The sequence below is a fragment of the Ranitomeya variabilis genome, chromosome 1 (assembly GCF_051348905.1).
Source record: "Ranitomeya variabilis isolate aRanVar5 chromosome 1, aRanVar5.hap1, whole genome shotgun sequence".
In the NCBI taxonomy this organism is placed as follows: domain Eukaryota; kingdom Metazoa; phylum Chordata; class Amphibia; order Anura; family Dendrobatidae; genus Ranitomeya; species Ranitomeya variabilis.
Window position 1 is genome coordinate 133,882,977 of NC_135232.1, and position 20,934 is coordinate 133,903,910.

Consider the following 20,934-nt stretch of genomic DNA (forward strand, 5'->3'; position numbering starts at 1 on the left):
CTCATGTGGACTTTAATCTTGAGCTCCTTCCATAAGTTTTCAATTGGGTTAAGGTCAGGAGACTGACTAGGCCACTGCAACACCTTAATTTTTTTGCCTCTTGAACCAGGCCTTGGTTTTCTTGGCTGTGTGCTTTGGGTTGTTGTCTTGTTGGAAGATGAAATGACGACCCATCTTAAGATCCTTGATGGAGGAGCGGAGGTTCTTGGCCAAAATCTACGGTAGGCCGTGCTATCCATCTTCCCATGGATGCGGACCAGATGGCCAGGCCCCTTGGCTGAGAAACAGCCCCACAGCATGATGCTGCCACCACCATGCTTGACTGTAGGGATGGTATTCTTGGGGTCGTATGCAGTGCCATACAGTCTCCAAACTTCACGTGTGTGGTTGGCACCAAAGATCTCGATCTTGGTCTCATCAGACCAGAGAACCTTGAACCAGTCAGTCTCAGAGTCCTCCAAGTGATCATGAGCAAACTGTAGACGAGCCTTGACATGACGCTTTGAAAGTAAAGGTACCTTACGGGCTCGTCTGGAACAGAGACCATTGCGGTGGAGTATGTTACTTATGGTATTGACTGAAACCAATGTCCCCACTGCCATGAGATCTTCCTGGAGCTCCTTCCTTGTTGTCCTTGGGTTAGCCTTGACTCTTCGGACAGGCCTGGCCTCGGCACGGGAGGAAACTTTCAAAGGCTGTCCAGGCCATGGAAGGCTAACAGTAGTTCCATAAGCCTTCCACTTCCGGATGATGCTCCCAACAGTGGAGACAGGTAGGCCCAACTCCTTTGAAAGGGTTTTGTACCCCTTGCCAGCCTTGTGACCCTCCACGATCTTGTCTCTGATGGCCTTGGAATGCTCCTTTGTCTTTCTCATGTTGACCATGTTTGAGTGCTGTTCACAATTTGGGGAGGGTCTTAAATAGTCAGAAAAGGCTGGAAAAAGAGATAATTAATCCAAACATGTGAAGCTCATTGTTCTTTGTGCCTGAACTACTTCTTAATACTATAGGGGAACCAAACAGAATTCTGGTGGGTTGAGGGGTTGAATACTAAATGACCCTCTGAAAAGACTTTTCACAATTTAAAAAAAAAATAAACAAAGAAATAACATTCTTTTTTGCTGCAGTGCATTTCACACTTCCAGGCTGATCTACAGTCCAAATGTCACAATGCCAAGTTAATTCCAAATGTGTAAACCTGCTAAATCTGCAGGGGGTTGAATACTACTTGTAGGCACTGTATGTTGAAAATTTGTCTGGAGACGATCGGACTCAGATGAATAGTCCAAGAAGTCAATCCCTGGTGGCATTTCCCAACCCATCTCCATCTGACTGACAGTTTTTTTTCTTATATATATTTTTCTTTATCTATATTTCTTACACATAGGGAGAGACCTGTCTGTCTAGGGAAGAGGGTTGGCAGGAAGCCAACCACTTGAGCTAGTCATTCCAGTTGCATTGTCCCCGGTCGGTCGCCTTTTCAACATTTCAGAATGAAACATGCATGGTGGAATAACAGCCAGTGTCTGATTCATGCTTCTCATGGTACAGGCAGTAGGAATCAGCTCACAGATTCCTTTTAATCTTCATCCTGGGTTGATAGAATCTTAGCTGTGACTGCATTTTGCTAATTTACTAAAGTAAAGAAAATTGTAGTGGTAGCAAATTTCCTTCAGAAGTTTGTTCATATCAATGCCAGCACCCAAACCTCCTACTTTTAGAGGACAATATTTTCATAGTATGCCCCATGTATCAAAACGGAGATCTTGGTCATTGTAAGCAGTTTATCTTTTTGTTTCTCTAAAAGCTGATGGTAAAATTGCACAGTATGGAAAACTGAGGCCCCATATTTGTTGGTAACAGAACTGGATATCTATTTACAACTTTAAGACTGGGGATAGAAAAAAAGCACACATAGGGCATTAACCAAATAGCATAAGTTTTATTATGTGTTTTTTTGCGCTCACCTTGTGAAGCCACAGGACTTGAATAGCTTTAGATAACAATACTCCAGCTACTGCTGCTCCACTGGTTGGATAGACTGTTGATATGTCCCAAATGGAGAAATGCAGGTTTGCTGTGCTATCGGGAAGGACTTCACAGGTTTAGACGAACAGAAAAAGATTGTAGTTTATTCCCAACGCATTTCTAGGTTGAACGGACCTCTTCCTCAAGAGAACCACAATTCCCCAATTTATTGATTTTCCCCTGAGGAGAAGACCTGTTCAACCTAGAAACATGTTGGGAAGAAACTACAATCTATTTCTAGTCATCTAAATCCTGTGAATTTCTTACCAGTAGCAAAGCAGTCACTTAAGAAGGACATCATGGTCAGAAGAATAGAGGAAACAAGGCGAAGAGGAAGAGCAGCAAGCTGATGGCTTGATACAATCAAAATAACGATGGTGATGACCCTGGTGGATCTATCTAGGTTGCACAAGATCAATCTTCTTACAGAGCGTTCATCCATCAAGTCGCCATGGCTCAAGATCGAGCTGAAGGCCTATAATAATAATAATAATAATAATAACAATAACCACAGCACACCCTTTTGTGCATAGTTACAACTTTAGATATGCAGTTGAGCTGAACTTGTCAGGTAACTTGTTCCTTTTGTTCATGTGGTATTCTCAGTAGCGTTCCTTGAAGTTCTATGGAAAACAGCAGTTTTGTATAAAGACCATTGCTACCAGGCTGCACTAAACAGCCAATCTTATCTTCTACTGAAAGAAGACTATGTGCACAAAGAGCTGATATTTTGGAGCACAAAACTGAGCCGAAACTCAACATTTTTGTATAATTTTGAGATTTTGAGGAGAATTTGGAGTTTCCGATCCAAAAACTCCTTGAAATACTCTGTGTGACCAAGGTTTATTTGAGAGGTGGATTTTGAAAGACTCATTACTCTTCCAGATGTCAGGAAGTAAGGATATTTACATTGAATCTAATTAGCCATGAAAATACTGTTTCCTCTCCAACGGCCCGCTACTTCCATCATTGCTGTTTCACATGGTAGTGACCTAAGACCATTAACATATGTCACATGCCTATGAGAGCAAGTTGTAGCATGGCATGCAATCCTAAATCACGGAAGAACCTCAGAACTAACATTTCTGACCTCACTGCTTATCATATATTATATATATTTATTCTAAATAATAATCCTTATATGTTTGCTGCACAGGTGCCGGAATTTGAGACATATTTCTTCATTGAGCTATATGATGTAAGTGCTGGTGCATTAATAAATGGCAGCACTCGATTTGCCAAAATAATAATCATTGAAAGCGACTCCCCTCGTGGTCTGATCTTCTTCGCTGTGGGGTCTCGAGTGGCTGTTACACACAAGAAGACAACTTTAATCAGTCTGCAAATCTCCAGACAGCCTAGTTCTTACCAGTCTATTTCTTTTGCATATATTATAATGGTGAGTTGGAACGGTTTGTTATAATGCTGGAGTGAAGCCTAAGTATGTCATCGGGTGCAAAATAATCACTAGCTTTTCTGTAAGGCATATGCATCGCAGGAGATTTGGAGATTTTCACATACACTGGAATACAAACTGCTCCTGCTTCCTAAGTTTAAGAAGTAATTGGCAGGTAGCTATTCAGAATAAGTTTCAGAATAATTATGAATGGTCTTAGAGGGGCAGTAGTAAAAGTGATTTTCTAATGTGGGACTAACATCTCCACCACTTTCCTATGATGAGTAGTCACATTTGCAGAAAGTCTCACAAATTTGTTAAATTTCTGCATTCTCATGGACGCTCCTGATGTGCAGCTGCAACTTCATGCAATGAAAATCTGTATGCAGCACTATCCTATCTAATACAATGACCTAGGGCTGTGCACTAATGGGAATCTAATGGGAATTCTATTCTAATGGGAGGTATAATGGGAATTCAGTCCGATGCATAACAATGTTTGATTGATTTATATTTCCTAAGGAACTGCAAAGATCTGAAGTGATTGGACATACCGTGATTTATCCAGCTGTTGCAGGACGGGATTTTACAGGTTCAGAGGGAAAACTTACATTTCAGCCAGGACAAAAAAACCTTGTTCTGGATGTCACTCTTACACCAGAAATTGCCTCACTCAATCCTTATCCAAAGCGATTTCAGGTTTTACTTGTGAATCCCACCGGAGGTGCCAAAATAGATAAACATTATGGGACCGCCAATGTCACCATTTTGTCAGACTCATCTTCTCAGTCTACCTGGGGATTAGTTGACCAACTCCATCAACCCTACGACGAGGTTATTGTGAACAGGGTTCTCCAGACCCTTAATAATAAGGCCGGTGCAGAATTCACACAGGAACAACTTGGTGCCACTATGAGTATCCTGGAAAAGGTAAAAATACAAATGTACAATGTGATCCCAGTATTACTTTGTTTATGATTTCATTGTACTGTTCATATAGATCTACATTTACTGTACGTACCACACTTTTCTTAAAATTCTCACCAGCCGTTGTCTTCTACTTTTCCTGGCGCAGCATCGTTTCTGTTTCGCCCTCTTGTGACTCGATTGACCGGAACTCAGAGCTAACAGCCACAAGCTCTCAATGTAAGACTTACAGTGAGAAATCCTCCTGGTCCGATCAGTAGTCACTGGAGTAATCTGTCTAGTCGCAACTAGCAAAACAGGACGGGAGCGGCACCGAGAACAGCAGAAGATGGTGACTGGTAAATATACTACAACAGGAAGGGAACGTACACTAGTGTTACAACTCTGGCAATTTAATCATAAAAAAAACCCCATAATGGTGCTGTCAGAGAAGAAAGAGGACAGGGACGCTACTGCCAACTATTGAGGCAGCAGTCCTAAAAGTCAATATCGACTCTTTACTGAGCATGGCCTCATAACTTCAGTTAAGAAGCCAAAGCAGAACTCCATTTTTAGATATGGGATTCAGGATGTTTGACCCTCATCAGTGCAAAGTATTGGTTAGGTTGGCTGAGTGGCTTAAGGGGTAATGTTTCTGCTTGTGGAGAGTGCCAAGTCTGAGAAGGAGACTTATGCAATGCTTCTGTGGGAGTTTATGCCAATAGCCTAGAACTCTAGTGCTATCTATTAGATGTAGCATTCCTAAAAGTCAGTGTCAACCCTTTACTGAAACTTGTAGACATTCACTTGCAGAGAGCTCCAACTAGTGATGGCTGCAGACTTCATGTGTTTATCATGTACTCTGTGAAGGAAAGCATGGATTACGGCTATAGTGGAAGATATACAAATGTATTGTATAAATACAATGTATTGTAATGTATTGTTGTTAAACTAAATGAATACAAGTTGGATAAAGTTGATGAGATCTAGGTTCATACCAAGCACAACCTGATTATAAAAACATTTCCACTAAGTGGTGCATGTGGTCTGTCCTGATGTTTTTGGGCTAAGCTTGCACCCTGTTTATAAATCTATTACCAGCTGCACAATCCAATATATTGGCATTGGTAATTCAATGCTTGTGAGTCTGCCGTGGTTATCTGTCCTAAAGTCTGACTTTCCTCTTTTTATGTAATTTGAGTCTTTCTGTCTTCACCTGAACCGGACTGGCCTAAATTCTGGATAATTTTCCTTGTCAGGTAGTAAGTGATGGGGAAATACAAGTTCTTAGTGAAGAAAGCCGCATACTGTTTTACGACATACTCTGTAGTCTTATTAATCCAGACCGTTTGGACACACGTGGATATAGCCCATTGATTGAAGTTGCTGAAGTTTACGCCTTCTCCCTCCTTGCTGGAGTTACCTGTGGATCGACAAGCATAAGGTAACTGATTATTTGATTTGTTTGTTCCTCGATGTATGAAAAAGCTAAATACATGCATTCCCAGAATATATGGCATGGTCTGTCTACGATGAGACTATGAGACTTACCTCCAATGTAAATACACTGGAACCAAGTCAGACCATACGTATTGGATAGCCTTCAGTAAACACTAGTTTTGCCCACCAAATTCCTGTGTACATGCACACTCAGTGCAGCTGAGTGTACGCAGTCGGTATAGGGGCTACTGCCAAACAGCTCTGAAGATGGTTTATCCTCCCTAAAAACAAAACAATGTGCAGTGGTAATCCTACTGCCTGACTCTTATGTCCTCCAACATCAGTGGAGAGTTGGGACTCCCCTATACCGAGGTAGGAAAGATTCCTCAGGTCCTGTCCAGTAGTGAATAGAGGCTGTACATGCCTGCTCCATTGGGCCATTGTATGTACAGAGATATTCTCCTTAGAAGTGAAGTGATAGAGCATGGCAGAATATCAGATATGGCAGTAATCTGGCAGATAAACGTATGCCTCCTTGTGAAATCGGAGGAATACAGAAGTACCACAAGGCCCCATGTGTAGCATATTGTATGAATCACATACTGCAGCTTGGAGATTTATGGAGCCATAAGCATCTGGCTGTATTTCTGAGAATGGTCTCTAAATTGTGTATGAGGAACACCGCACATATGAGATATAGGAGACAATAAGTCATCTTAGATAGACTTATTTTGTCCTGTTAACAAGTGCTGATTGACTATGTGTGCTCATTTACTGACCTGTTTCCATTGTTATTACAATCATTCTCTCCCCATATATTATCATGCTGTTGGTGGCACATTTCTCCTTTACACGTTGAGCAGCCAATAGCATTGATTTTTATGCTGACATTGATAGTCCGATCACCCGATAAGTAAGTGTTTTGCTCGTTTGTCAGGGGCTCAGTGTACCGCCATTTACTCCTTTTACCCATGCTGGTTTATCAGGAATGTCTGTTCTTATGAACGCTCCATTCACTGATCATCAAACCTTCTCAATGGGCCTTTACCCCTTTATATTAATATTTCTGCTGCCTCCACAATGTCATTATAGAATTATCGTTATTTAGTTACGTTCCCTGCTTTATCCAACCTCTGCTGATAACTTACTGATAAATACTCTAGAAGTGACACTCTGTGCTATTATCTACTTGCACCATATTTATGGAAATGTTTGCCCTTTTATAAGATTTCGGTTGAAGCTTTAGGGAACTTGGCCGAGGTCTCTGGGCGTTTCCTTGAGTCAGCATTCTGCAGCTTGTAATTTCCTGACTGTGTTACAGGATGTTAATAGGACATTTCAACAAATGCAAATATGTCTGTCTGTTGTCTTCCCTATATTGTTTTAGACTATACAGATAGTATCATGATGATTGTTACTGTCAAGCCCATTTGTCCTTTAAGGTAAAACTAACTAAGCTAATAAGATTAATAGAAGATGTTTTAAAACATTTTTTGGTGTAATACATTACAGATTTTGTGATGTGTAAACCATTTGATTCAAAACTATGTAAAACATATCAGCAAGTGACTGGTATTCCCTGACTTCTGGAAGGTAACTAACTTTTCAGATCTCGGTCACTCAGTCCACTGATTTTAACAGAACCTGTCATGTCAAAAAATGCTATTATCTGCAGATATGGGGTTATTTGCAGGTTAATGGCATTATAAAGCCATGCAGCTGATGTACTGAAAGCCCGGCTACTTGGAGGAAATTAACTATATTCCTCGTGCTACACTGACTGACAGCCAGCTCTGTCCTAATGCACTACAAATCTAGCTGACAGTCAGTGCAGAGGCACGGTGTTACAGAACCCCCCAGCACCTAGAATATGTTATGCAGTTATTTGTATATATAATAGGTTCCATGTGAGATATATGTCCCTAATGCATCAGCCCACAGGCTGCGCTCCTGGGCAGAGGAGACAAGATATCCCCCTTCTGACCTCCCCCACCTTTGTAATTCCCACAGTAAATATCAGCAGGCTCCGGCCACCTGCGGCTATTGTAATTTATGTCTGGCCTGCCACTTTTGAATGGGCCTGCCCTCTGTATCTGTTGTAATATATATTCTGTGTTCTATGAGTAAAGAGTTGTCACACTGGAAATACGTGGAGAAGCAGTGATATTTTATATGCGCCCATGTAATGAAGCCATTCCAGTCAGCGTCCTTCATTCAGAATCCAGCCAAAGCAGAGTGGACCTCCTGAACCACGGGGTGGTACTGAAAGAGGTACCCCAGCACAGCAGACCCCGTTACACTGGTGGCAGACAGCGGGATGTGATACCCCATCTACAGGAGGAAAGGAATGAATGGAAAACAACTACCAGAAGTTAAAGAGGACTACATTAAAAGACCTGGTGGAAGCTCGAGGGTTAATCACCAGCAACAAAACAAAAGCAGATTTGATAGCAGCCATCATGGAACACGACAGCGCAGCGCCCCCCAATGTGAACGTGGAGGAGACTGAATTCCAGAGGGAGGTAAAGAACAGACTGGTGTTCTATGGCCCAAACCCTGCAGTAGAGATCATACGAGAGGTGATGGCTGATGTGCGCACTGATCTGAAGGAAAAGATGGCCGAGCGGACCAGGATAGAGCTAGCCAAGATGGAAATGGCAGAGCGGACCAAAGTGGAGCTGGCCAAGATGGAGATGGCAGAGCGGAGAGAGGAGAGTCAGCGAGCAGGGGGAGCTCTGGCCTCCGCCCAGGTACCTCCATACATCTGTGACCTCGTCTCCCGGTACTTACCTACACGCAACCTCCAATCCTCACAAGATCTCCTTCTCTACTCCCCTCTTATCTCCTCTTCCCACAATCGCATACAAGATTTCTCTCGCGTATCACCCCTACTCTGGAACCCTCTACCACAACACATCAGACTCTCGCCTACCATCGAAATCTTCAAAAAGAACCTGAAGACCCACCTCTTCCGACAAGCCTACAACCTGCAGTAACCACCGATCAACCAAACCGCTGCATGACCAGCTCTATCCTCACCTACTGTATTCTCACCCATCCCTTGTAGATTGTGAGCCTTCGCGGGCAGGGTCCTCACTCCTCCTGTACCAGTTATGACTTGTATTGTTTAAGATTATTGTACTTGTTTTTATTATGTATACCCCTCCTCACATGTAAAGCGCCATGGAATAAATGGCGCTATAACAATAAATAATAATAATAATAATAATAATAATAATAATAATAACAGTAAGCCACAAAAAGATCCAGTATAATGCCTTCCGACAGTTGGGGGAGGCAGAGGAAGACATTGATGGCTTTCTGCAGGACTTTGAGCAGCAGTGTGCCCTTCATCAAGTGAAGCCGGAGGAACGGGTTCAGATTCTGGCCAGCAAGCTGACAGGCCGGGCAGCGGACACCTATCGCACGGTACCTGATGAGGACTGTATGGACTATGAGCGGATCAAAGAAGTGATCTTGGCATGGTATGCGCTGACACCAGAGGCATACCGCCAAAAGTTCTGCGGACTTATAAAACGGGTAACCGATACCCTCGCTGAATGGGCCTGTAAATTACAGCGGTCACTGCTACAGTGGGTACAAGGGAGCCAAGCAACCACTAAGGAGGACGTCCTCCAGCTCTTCTTGTTAGATCGATTCTTTTATGGACTAACCCCCAAGACACAGGAATGGCTTCGGGACAGACAACCAACGACTCTTGATGAGGCCGCTCGTCTGGCCGATGAACACCATGATGCCAGGAGGTCTCAGTCGGCCGGATCAAAGATGGTCACTAGGGGTCCTCCCATGGGTCTGGAAGCCCCCAATCCACAGAAGATTGTCGGGGGACCAGCTCAAAACCCGACCTACCACAGTCCCCCTGGGGCGCGATGCCACACCTGCAAAGACAATGTCCCAACCGGTCTCAGCGTACCCAGTGGCCAAAGGCGGGAACAGCTACCTTCAGCCGGGCCGCTGTACACTGCTACCAAGGCGAAGGTGATCCAGCATTGGGGGCTATGACTAACCAGGGGATGGAAGAGATGGAGGAAGTGCTGCATGAAGTAGACCCCGTGCAGGCAGCCCGGGCAGATAATCGACAACAGCATCGACAGGTCATGTGGGTTAATGGGAAACGTATGCAGGGACTAAGATTACGGAGCAACTTTGACCCTTGTGAAGTCTCATCTCGTCCGGGACCAAGAGAAGACGGACCGGACAGTGGCTGTCCGTGTAGCACGGGGAGCCATACATCAACTGCCCACTGCCAGGATTCACCTGAACTGGGGAGTCAGGGATGGCCTGGTTGAGGTCGGCTTGATGGAGGAATTGCCTGCAGACATCTTGCTGGGAAATGACTTGGGGCCTATGTTGTCTGCCTTCTCGGTCGGCCCTCTGGCTGAGACATATCCTGTGACCACCCGGAGACAAGCTCGAGCTGCGGAGGCGGAATTACACTCAGAGGAGGCCCAGGTAAGACACCCCAGCCCTACACGTATTCCCATAGCCAGACACATTTCTTGGGCCACCCCAGCTGAATTTAAGAAGGGATGAGCCCAACTATAAAACGACAGCTGGTAGTTCCAAAGAAGTACAGGCAGGAGTTACAGCGAATCTCTCATGACATACCCTTGGCCGGGCACTTCGGCGTCAGTCACACCAGGCATCGTCTGACACAAAACTTCTTTTGGCCGGGGGTAACCTATGATGTTCGTCAGTACTGCCAGACCTGTGACAGTTGCCAGCGCATTGGCAAGAGGGGAGATCGATGCAAGGCCAAATTACGCCCCCTCCCCATTGTGGAGGAACCATTTAGCCGAGTAGCGGTCGATCTGAAAGGGCCTTTAGCCAAACACAGTCCATCAGGGAAAAGGTATATATTGACAGTGGTAGATTATGCCACACGGTATCCAGAGGCGGTTGCGTTACCTAACATACTGGCAGAGACAGTGGCGGCTGCCCTGCTCCAGGTTTTCTCACGGGTTGGATTTCCCCAGGAGATTATCTCGGACCAGGGTACCCAGTTTACAGCAGAAGTGACCAACCAACTGTGGAAGCTGTGCGGTGTAAAGTCCATTAGGAGCGCCCCTTACCACCAGCAAACCAATGGGTTGTGTGAACGCTTTAACGGAATGTTGAAACAACTCATTGGGATTTTTACCAGGACCTATAGGGACTGGGAGAAATTCTTGCCACACCTCCTGTTTGCCTATTGGGAGGTACCCCAAGAATCCACAGGGTTCTCCCCATTTGAACTGGTATATGGGAGGCGGGTAAGGGGACCCCTAGACTTAGTGCTAGAACACTGGGAAGGGGAGGGCACCATAGAAGGGGTACCTATTGTACCCTATGTGCTGGAATTCCGGGACCTACAGCCTACAGGAGCTGACCCAGGCTGTACGTGGGAACCTGCAGGTGGCCCAATGGCGCCAGCACGTATGGTACGATCGGAGGGCCAGAGAACGCACCTTTGAGATAGGACAGAAGGTCCTGGTGTTAGAACCCACTAGGCAGAACAAGTTCCAAGCTGCATGGCAGGGGTCCTACCAGGTAGTGGGGTAAATAGCCTACACCACCTATAATGTTGCCGATTGTGACGACCCCAGGGTTATCTGCATGTTCCACGTGAACATGCTGAAGCCCTACCGGGAGCGCCCTGAAGAGGTAGTGGCCATCTGTGCACCTGAAGCAGATGTCTTGCCTGATGTCTTAGGGGAGAGGACTCAGTCTAAAACATGGGACCAGGTACACTGGGGTGAAGACCTAGGTCCCTGGGAGAGACAGCAGGCAGAGGCGTTGTTGAGGCAGCGACAGAGGATGTTTTCAGGGAGACCGGGGTACACCCACCTGGCACAACACAAGGTTGAGACCCAGGATCAGACCCCCCTGAGACAACCACCCTTCTGCGTCCCTGAGTCTGTACGAGAAGGGATGCGACAAGAGATATGAGAGATGTTGCGTTTAGGAGTCATTGAAGAATCAGATAGTCCCTGGGCATCCCCCGTAGTGTTAGTGCCCAAGAATGATGGGACTACACGGTTTTGTGTAGACTATCGCAGGCTCAATGAGAAAATGGTGACGGATGCGTATCCCATGCCGCGCGTGGATGAGCTGTTAGACCGGCTGGCGGGGGCAAAGTATTTGACCACCATCGATCTATGCAAAGGCTACTGGCAGATTCCCCTTAGTCCTGACGCTATTCCCAAGTCTGCATTTGTCACCCCGTTCGGCTTATTCCAGTTTCGAGTTATGCCATTCGGGATGAAGTATGCCCCTGCGACCTTCCAGAGGCTGGCTGACCGGCTTCTGGATGGTCTCCAGGACTATGCGTGTGCCTACCTGGATGACATCGCCATCTACAGCGTGACATGGGAATAGCATATAAATCACCTAGAGACAGTATTAGACAGGATCCACAAGGTAGGAATCACCCTGAACCCAAACAAGTGTCACGTGGGCAAAGCAGAGGTTCAGTATTTAGGGCATTGGGTGGGAAGTGGGAAACAGCGACCAGAACCAGCCAAGATTGAGGCCATAGCCAAATGCCCCCCCCACGCACTAAAACCCAGGCCATGGCGTTTCTAGGGACAGCGGGGTATTATAGGAAATTAATTCCCAATTACAGCAGCGTAGCCAAGCCCCTCACTGATCTGACCCGTAAGAACCAACTCCGCCAGGTAATCTGGACCCGAAAGTGTGAGGAAGCCTTCCGCCAGCTAAAGGACGCCCTCACCAATACCCCTGTATTGGCCACACCCAATCCAACTAAACGTTTCCTTGTTCACACAGATGCGTCTATGTTTGGATTGGGGGCAGTACTGAGCCAAGTCAGGCCAGACAGCCAAGAACACCTGGTAGCTTACCTGAGTCGGAAACTACTGCCCCGTGAAGTAAGCTATGCGGCCATCGAGAAGGAGTGCCTGGCAGTAGTATGGGCACTCAAAAAGTTACAACCATATTTGTATGGACGACAGTTTTCCCTCCTAACGGACCATAATCCCATAGTCTGGCTTAATCTGGTCTCTGGAGACAACGCCAGATTACTGCGGTGGAGTTTAGCCCTACAACCTCTGGACTTCACCATCCACTACAGACCCGGCAAACAAAACGGTAACGCCGATGGACTAAGTCGACAAACGGAACTTGTACCAACCCCATAAACTTCGGTCATCCCCAAACTGATCCGTTAAGGATCAGACTGTGTATGCCGATCGCGTCGCTGAAAGGGGGAGCCGTGTTACAGAACCCCCCCAGCACCCAGAATATGTTATGCAGTTATTTGTATATATAATAGGTTCCATGTGAGATATATGTCCCTAATGCATCAGCCCACAGGCTGCGCCCCTGGGCAGAGGAGACAGGATATCCCCCTTCTGACCTCCCCTACCTTTGTAATTCCCACAGTAAATATCAGCAGGCTCCGGCCACCTGCGGCTATTGTAATGTATGTCTGGCCTGCCGCTTTTGAATGGGCCTGCCCTCTGTATCTGTTGTGATATATATTCTGTGTTCTATGAGTAAAGAGTTGTCACACTGGAAATACGTGGAGAAGCAGTGATATTTTATATGCGCCCGTGTAATGAAGCCATTCCAGTCAGCGTCCTTAATTCAGAATCCAGCCAAAGCAGAGTGGACCTCCTGAACCACGGGGTGGTACTGAAAGAGGTACTCCAGTACAGCAGACCCCGTTACACATGGTTATAGCTGCCCATTACTATCTACTGAGCGGTGACTGAAACTTCTCCGGCCCCGCCTCTATGACTGAAAGCCGGAGGCTGGTGGGACGAATAAAGTTAATTTCCTCTTGGCAGCCGGGCTTTGAGTGCAGAGGCTATGAAGCTTCAAAATGCTATTAAACTGCAGATTAAAGGTGTTTTCCCATGAACAAAAGTTATTATTATTATACATTTTTATAGCGCCATTTATTCCATGGCGCTTTACATGTGAACGGAGCAAATATAGACAAGTACCATAAACAAGGCACACACAAGTACAGAAGGAGAGAGGACCCTACCCACGAGGGCTCACAGTCTAAAAGTTGATTTTAATTAATAGATCTTGCAATAATAATAACTTCCACAATTAGATGTTTAACTCAAGGCTTTGGAGTTGGAGTCGGTGTCCATTTTGGTGGAGTCGGTATAAAATGGACCAACTTCTAAAATATATAATAAATTGTTTACAGTAATTCAATGCAGTATTTACTGAATATTTTTTCATAAATTTTGGAAAGTTATGAAATCTACTATATAATTGCCTAAGGGTCACTTCCGTCTTTCTGTCTGTCCTTCTGTCTGTCTGTCTGTCACGGATATTCATTGGTCGCGGCCTCTGCCAGTCATGGAAATCCAAGTCGCTGATTGGTCGCTGCAAAACGGCCATGACCAATCAGCGACGGGCACAGTCCGGCGGCAAAATGTCCGCTCCTTCCTCCCCGCAGTCAGTGACCGCACCATAATCCCCTCCAGTCAGCGCTCACACAGGCTTAATGGCAGCGGTAACGGACCGCGTTATGCCACGGGTAACGCACTCCGTGACCGCTGCTATTAACCCTGTGTGACCAACTTTTTACTATTGATGCTGCCTATGCAGCATCAATAGTTAAAAAATCTAATGTTAAAAATAATTTAAAAAATAAAAAATCGTTATATACTCACCGTCCGTCGGCCCCTTGGATCCAGAACCAGCCTTTCCCGCTCCTCGCGACGCTCCGGTGACTGCTCCATGCATTGCGGTCTCGCGAGATGATGACGTAGCGGTCTCGCGAGACCGCTACGTAGGGTTGAGCGAAACAGGTCGATCATTTTCAAAAGTCGCCGACTTTTGGCTAAGTCGGCGTCTCATGAAACCCGATCCGACCCCTGTGCTTGTCGGCCATGCGGTACGCGACTTTCGCGCCAAAGTCGCGTTTCAATGACGCGAAAAGCGCCATTTCTCAGCCAATGAAGGTGAACGCAGAGTGTGGGCAGCGTGATGACATAGATCCTGGTCCCCACCATCTTAGAGAAGGGCATTGCAGTGATTGGCTTGCTGTCTGCGGCGTCACAGGGGCTATAAAGGGGCGTTCCCGCCGACCGCCATCTTACTGCTGCTGATCTGAGCTTAGGGACAGGTTGCTGCCGCTTCGTCAGAAGCAGGGAGAGCGTTAGGCAGGGTCCACTAACCACCAAACCGCTTGTGCTGCAGCGATTTCCACTGTCCAACACCACCTTCGGTGTGCAGGGACTGTGGAAGCTATTTTTTTTTTTTTTTCCCCTCAGCGCTGTAGCTCATTGGGCTGCCCTAGAAGGCTCCGTGATAGCTGTATTGCTGTGTGTACGCCACTGTGGAAACCAACTGCTTTTTTCAAAGCACATATCCTCTTGTTCCTTCCTTTCTGCACAGCTATCTTTTTTGTTTGTCCACACTTTTTATTTAATTTGTGCATCAGTCCACTCCTATTGCTGCCTGCCATACCTGGCTTACATTACTGCAGGGAGATAGTAATTGTAGGACAGTTTTTTTTTTTTGTTTTTTTTTTGTGGGAGATTAAGATTGGCATTTCTGCTACAGTGCCATCCCTGTGTGTGCCATCTCTCACTGAGTGGGCCATAGAAAGCCTATTTATTTTTTCCGTGATTTGTGTTCTAAAATCTACCTCAACACAAAAACACTACATCAATCAGTGGGAGAAAAATATTGGCCTCAGTCAGGGCTTGTGTGCCACTGCTGTGTGTGCTATCTCTCATTCAGTGGGCTATAGCAAGCCTATTTTTTTTTTTTTTTTTTAATATTATTTGGTTTCTAAAGTCTCCCTGAAAAAAAAAAAAAACCTAAAAAAACAGTGGGAGAGTAATATTGCCCTTTCAGCTTGTGTGCCAGTCTTGACTCCTGGGTGTGCCACCTCTCTCCCTCTCATTCAGTGGGCCATAGAAAGCCTATTTATTTTTTTTTTTAAATATTATTGGGTTTCTAAAGTCTCCCTGAAAAAACAAAAAATACATAAAAAAACAGTGGGAGAGTAATATTGCCCTTTCAGCTTGTGTGCCAGTCTTGACTCCTGGGTGTGCCACCTCTCTCCCTTTCATTCAGTGGGCCATAGAAAGCCTATTTATTTTTTCCGTGATTTGTGTTCTAAATTCTACCTCAACACAAAAACACTACATCAATCAGTGGGAGAAAAATATTGGCCTCAGTCAGGGCTTGTGTGCCACTGCTGTGTGTGCTATCTCTCATTCAGTGGGCTATAGCAAGCCTATTTTTTATTTTATTTTTTTTTTTAATATTATTTGGTTTCTAAAGTCTCCCTGAAAAAAAAAAAAAACCTAAAAAAACAGTGGGAGAGTAATATTGCCCTTTCAGCTTGTGTGCCAGTCTTGACTCCTGGGTGTGCCACCTCTCTCCCTCTCATTCAGTGGGCCATAGAAAGCCTATTTATTTTTTTTTTTTAATATTATTTGGTTTCTAATTCTCCCTGAAAAAAAAAAAAAAAACCTAAAAAAACAGTGGGAGAATAATATTGCCCTTTCAGCTTGTGTGCCAGTCTTGACTCCTGGGTGTGCCACCTCTCTCCCTCTCATTCAGTGGGCCATAGAAAGCCTATTTATTTTTTTTTTTAAATATTATTGGGTTTCTAAAGTCTCCCTGAAAAAACAAAAAATACATAAAAAAACAGTGGGAGAGTAATATTGCCCTTTCAGCTTGTGTGCCAGTCTTGACTCCTGGGTGTGCCACCTCTCTCCCTTTCATTCAGTGGGCCATAGAAAGCCTATTTATTTTTTCCGTGATTTGTGTTCTAAATTCTACCTCAACACAAAAACACTACATCAATCAGTGGGAGAAAAATATTGGCCTCAGTCAGGGCTTGTGTGCCACTGCTGTGTGTGCTATCTCTCATTCAGTGGGCTATAGCAAGCCTATTTTTTTTTTTTTTTTTTTTTTAATATTATTTGGTTTCTAAAGTCTCCCTGAAAAAAAAAAAAAAACCTAAAAAAACAGTGGGAGAGTAATATTGCCCTTTCAGCTTGTGTGCCAGTCTTGACTCCTGGGTGTGCCACCTCTCTCCCTCTCATTCAGTGGGCCATAGAAAGCCTTTTTTTTTTTTGGTTTTTTTTAATATTATTTGGTTTCTAAAGTCTCCCTGAAAAAAACAAAAAAAACACAAAAAACAGTGGGAGAGTAATATTGCCCTTTCAGCTTGTGCGCCAGTCTTGACTCCTGGTTGTGCCACCTCTCTCTCTCTAATTGTGGGCCATAGAAAGCCTTTTTTTTTTTTTTTTTTAATATTATTTGGTTTCTAAAGTCTCCCTGAGAAAAAAAAATAAATAAATTAGGTGGGAGATTAATATTGACATTAGTGCTTGAGTGACAGTCCTGCGTGTGTGTCATCTCTGTGATTTTGTGCCACAGAAAACAGAGTGTGTAACATTGTGCCTGATTTTCCTTGTGGTCTCACCAACCTGTTAAGGGATATTGAAATCATACTGAAGTTATAGCTCACCGTGTAAGTTGTTTGACAGCAACAAATAAAGTTACTTTGGTTAAGATTTTAAAACAATGAGGAAGTCTGGTGCAAGAGGTCGTCGTGGGCGTTCATTGTCAGCTGGTAATGATGGTAGTGGTAGTGGAGCATCAGGTGGTCGTGGGGATAAAAATATTCCACCTAAGTCTGGAGCTGTGGAGCCAGTTTCGTCGTCAGGCTACACAAGGCCTCGAACGCTCTCTTTTCTGGGAGTAGGAAAACCGCTTTTAAAGGCGGAGCAGCAACAGCAAGTTTTGGCTTACATTGCAGACTCAGCCTCTAGCTCTTTTGCCTCCTCTTCCGAAACTGGTAAATGTAAAAGCAGCGCGTCGCTTGTGGATGTTCACGGTCAGGGACAAGTCGCTTCCTTGTCCTCCTCAGCAAAAACTACAACAAGAGAGAAGGATGCAGCAGGCGACACAACGGGTCACTCCATGGAGCTCTTTACACATACCGTCCCTGGCTTAGAAAGTGAAACATTTAACAGGCCATGCCCATTACAAGTATATTCTGACATGGAGTGCACTGATGCACAGCCACAGCCAGAGTACTATGCTGCTCCTTTGACTCAGACCACCACATTGCCCTCTCAGGGTACAGATCCACAATCAGACCCTGATGAGACTATGTTGCCCCGCCACGAACGCTATACCACCGACCGACACAGTGACACAGACGAAGTTGCACACGAGCTCGAAGAGGAGGTAATAGATGACCCAGTTATTGACCCCGATTGGCAGCCATTGGGGGAACAGGGTGCAGGCGGCAGTAGTTCAGAAGCGGAGGTGGAGGAGGGGCCGCAGCAGGCATCAACATCGCAACAGGTTCCATCTGCCGGGCCCGTATCTGGACCAAAACGCGTGTCAAAGCCAAAACCTGTTGGAGCACAGCGTTGCCATCCGGTTAAAGCTCAGTCTGCAATCCCTGAAAAGGGATCCGAGTCTAGGAAGAGTGCAGTCTGGCATTTTTTTAAACAACATCCAACTGATCAGCGCAAAGTCATCTGTCAAAAATGTTCAACTAGCTTAAGCAGAGGTCAGAATCTGAAAAGTCTAAATACTAGTTGCATGCATAGACACTTAACCACCATGCATTTTCAAGCCTGGACTAACTACCAAACGTCCCTCAAGGTTGTAGCACCCTCGGCCAATGAAGCTAGTCAGCAACGCAACATCCCTTCCGTCACTGTAAGGCCACCATTTTCCGCACCACCGGCAGTATCTGTGCAGGTTTCTTTGCCAGCCAAAAGCAGTCAGGGTCAGGGAATCACCAGTTTTGTAGGAGGAAATATTGCATCTAGGGCACCGGCGGAAACAATACCGTCTCCAACCGTCTCTCAGTCTGCCATGTACACCGGCACACCCGAAAGTTCCACGATCTCCAGCTCTCCAGTCCAGCTCACCCTACATGAGACTCTGGTTAGAAAAAGGAAGTACTTATCCTCGCATCCGCGTACACAGGGTTTTAACGCCCACATAGCTAGACTAATCTCGTTAGAGATGATGCCCTACCGGTTAGTTGAAAGCGAAGCTTTCAAAGCCCTGATGGAGTACGCTGAACCACGATACGAGCTACCCAGTCGACACTTTTTTTCCAGAAAAGCCATCCCAGCCCTGCACCAGCATGTTAAACAGCGCATCGTCCATGCACTCAGGCAATCTGTGAGTACAAAGGTGCACCTGACTACAGATGCATGGACCAGTAGGCATGGCCAGGGACGTTATGTGTCCATCACGGCACACTGGGTGAATGTGGTGGATGCAGGGTCCACAGGCGACATCAATTTAGGGACAGTTGTGCCTAGCCCACGGTCTAGGAAACAGTTGGCTGTAGGCGTTCGCACCCCCTCCTCCTCCTCCTCCTCGTCCTCCTGCAGAAGCTACAGCTCTTCCACAGAACGCAGTCTGCCAACCACTCCATCGGCAGATGACACTGTTGCACACCAGTTGTCCCATTATGGGCCAGCTACTGCCAAGCGTCAGCAGGCTGTATTGGCTATGAAGTGCTTGGGCGACAATAGACACACCGCGGAAGTTCTGTCCGAGTTCTTGCAACAAGAAACGCAGTCGTGGCTGGGCACAGTAGATCTTGAGGCAGGCAAGGTAGTGAGTGATAACGGAAGGAATTTCATGGCTGCCATCTCCCTTTCCCAACTGAAACACATTCCTTGCCTGGCTCACACCTTAAACCTGGTGGTGCAGTGCTTATTGAAAACTTATCCTGGGTTCTCCGACCTGCTCCTCAAAGTGCGTGCACTTTGCTCACATATCCGACGTTCGCCTGTACACGCCAGCCGTATGCAGACCTATCAGCGGTCTTTGAACCTTCCCCAGCATCGCCTAATCATAGACGTTGCAACAAGGTGGAACTCAACACTGCACATGCTTCAGAGACTGTGCGAACAGAGGCGTGCTGTTATTTATTTGTGGGAGGATACACGGGCAGGCAGTAGGATGGCAGACATGGAGTTGTCAGGTGTGCAGTGGTCTAAGATACAAGACATGTGTCAAGTCCTTCAGTGCTTTGAGGAATGCACACGGCTGGTTAGTGCAGACAACGCCGTAATAAGCATGAGCATCCCCCTAATGCGTCTGCTGATGCAAAGTTTGACGCACATAAAGGAGCAGGCGTCTGCACCAGAGGAAGAGGAAAGCCTTGATGACAGTCAGCCATTGTCTGGTCAGGGCAGTGTACAGGACGAGGTAGCGGGCGAAGAGGAGGTGGAGGACGAGGAGGATGATGGGGATGAGTATATTTTTAATGCCGAACCTTTCCCGGGGGCACAGGAATTTGGTTGCGTGTCACGGCCGGGTTCTGGTTTTTTGAGGGACACAAGTGACGTAGATTTGCCTGCAACTGCCCCTCAACCAATCACAACCGGAGATTTGACAACTGGAACTTTGGCCCACATGGCGGATTATGCCTTACGTATCCTAAAAAGGGACACACGCATTACGAAAATGATGAACGATGACGATTACTGGTTGGCCTGCCTCCTTGATCCACGCTATAAAGGCAAATTGCAAAATATTATGCCACATGAGAACTTGGAACTAATATTAGCAACCAAACAATCAACTCTTGTTGACCGTTTGCTTCAGGCATTCCCAGCACACAGCGCACGTGATCGTTCTCACACGAGCTCCAGGGGGCAGCAGACTAGGAGTGTTAGGGGTGCACACATCAGAAGTGGCGTTGGACAGAGGGGTTTTCTGACCAGGTTGTGGAGTGATTTTGCTATGACCGCAGACAGGACAGGTACTGCTGCATCAATTGAAAGTGACAGGAGACAACATTTGTCCAGTATGGTTACTAACTATTTTTCATCCCTTATCGATGTTCTCCCTCAACCGTCATTCCCATTTGATTACTGGGCCTCCAAATTAGACACCTGGCCAGAATTGGCAGAATATGCATTGCAGGAGCTTGCTTGCCCGGCAGCAAGTGTCCTATCAGAAAGAGTATTCAGTGCTGCAGGTTCAATATTAACCGAAAAAAGGACTCGTCTGGCTACCCAAAATGTTGACGATCTAACATTCATTAAAATGAACCACAACTGGATTTCGAAATCTTTTGCCCCACCTTGCCCGGCCGACACCTAGCTTTCCTATGAAAAGCTCTTGCCTGTGAATTACTTTTCTAATGTCTAATTTGCTGCAGCTGA

The 20,934-nt window shown here is 45.8% G+C and overlaps 1 protein-coding gene and 1 long non-coding RNA gene across 2 annotated transcripts in view; one reads left to right on the top strand and one right to left on the bottom strand.

The window, feature by feature from the left end:
• Positions 1 to 20,934, top strand: part of ADGRV1 (adhesion G protein-coupled receptor V1) — a 742,217-nt gene that overhangs the window by 427,462 nt on the left and 293,821 nt on the right. The window contains exons 78-80 of the mRNA XM_077289021.1: positions 3,185 to 3,427; positions 3,947 to 4,354; positions 5,590 to 5,774. Coding sequence (XP_077145136.1) covers positions 3,185 to 3,427; positions 3,947 to 4,354; positions 5,590 to 5,774 — 836 coding nt within the window. The remainder of the gene's footprint in view (positions 1 to 3,184; positions 3,428 to 3,946; positions 4,355 to 5,589; positions 5,775 to 20,934) is intronic.
• Positions 4,219 to 20,934, bottom strand: part of LOC143807463 (uncharacterized) — a 57,860-nt gene continuing 41,144 nt past the window's right edge. Inside the window, exons 3-4 of the long non-coding RNA XR_013221736.1 lie at positions 5,654 to 5,753; positions 4,219 to 4,345 (exon numbers count right to left, since the gene is read on the bottom strand). This is a non-coding gene — a long non-coding RNA (uncharacterized LOC143807463). The remainder of the gene's footprint in view (positions 4,346 to 5,653; positions 5,754 to 20,934) is intronic.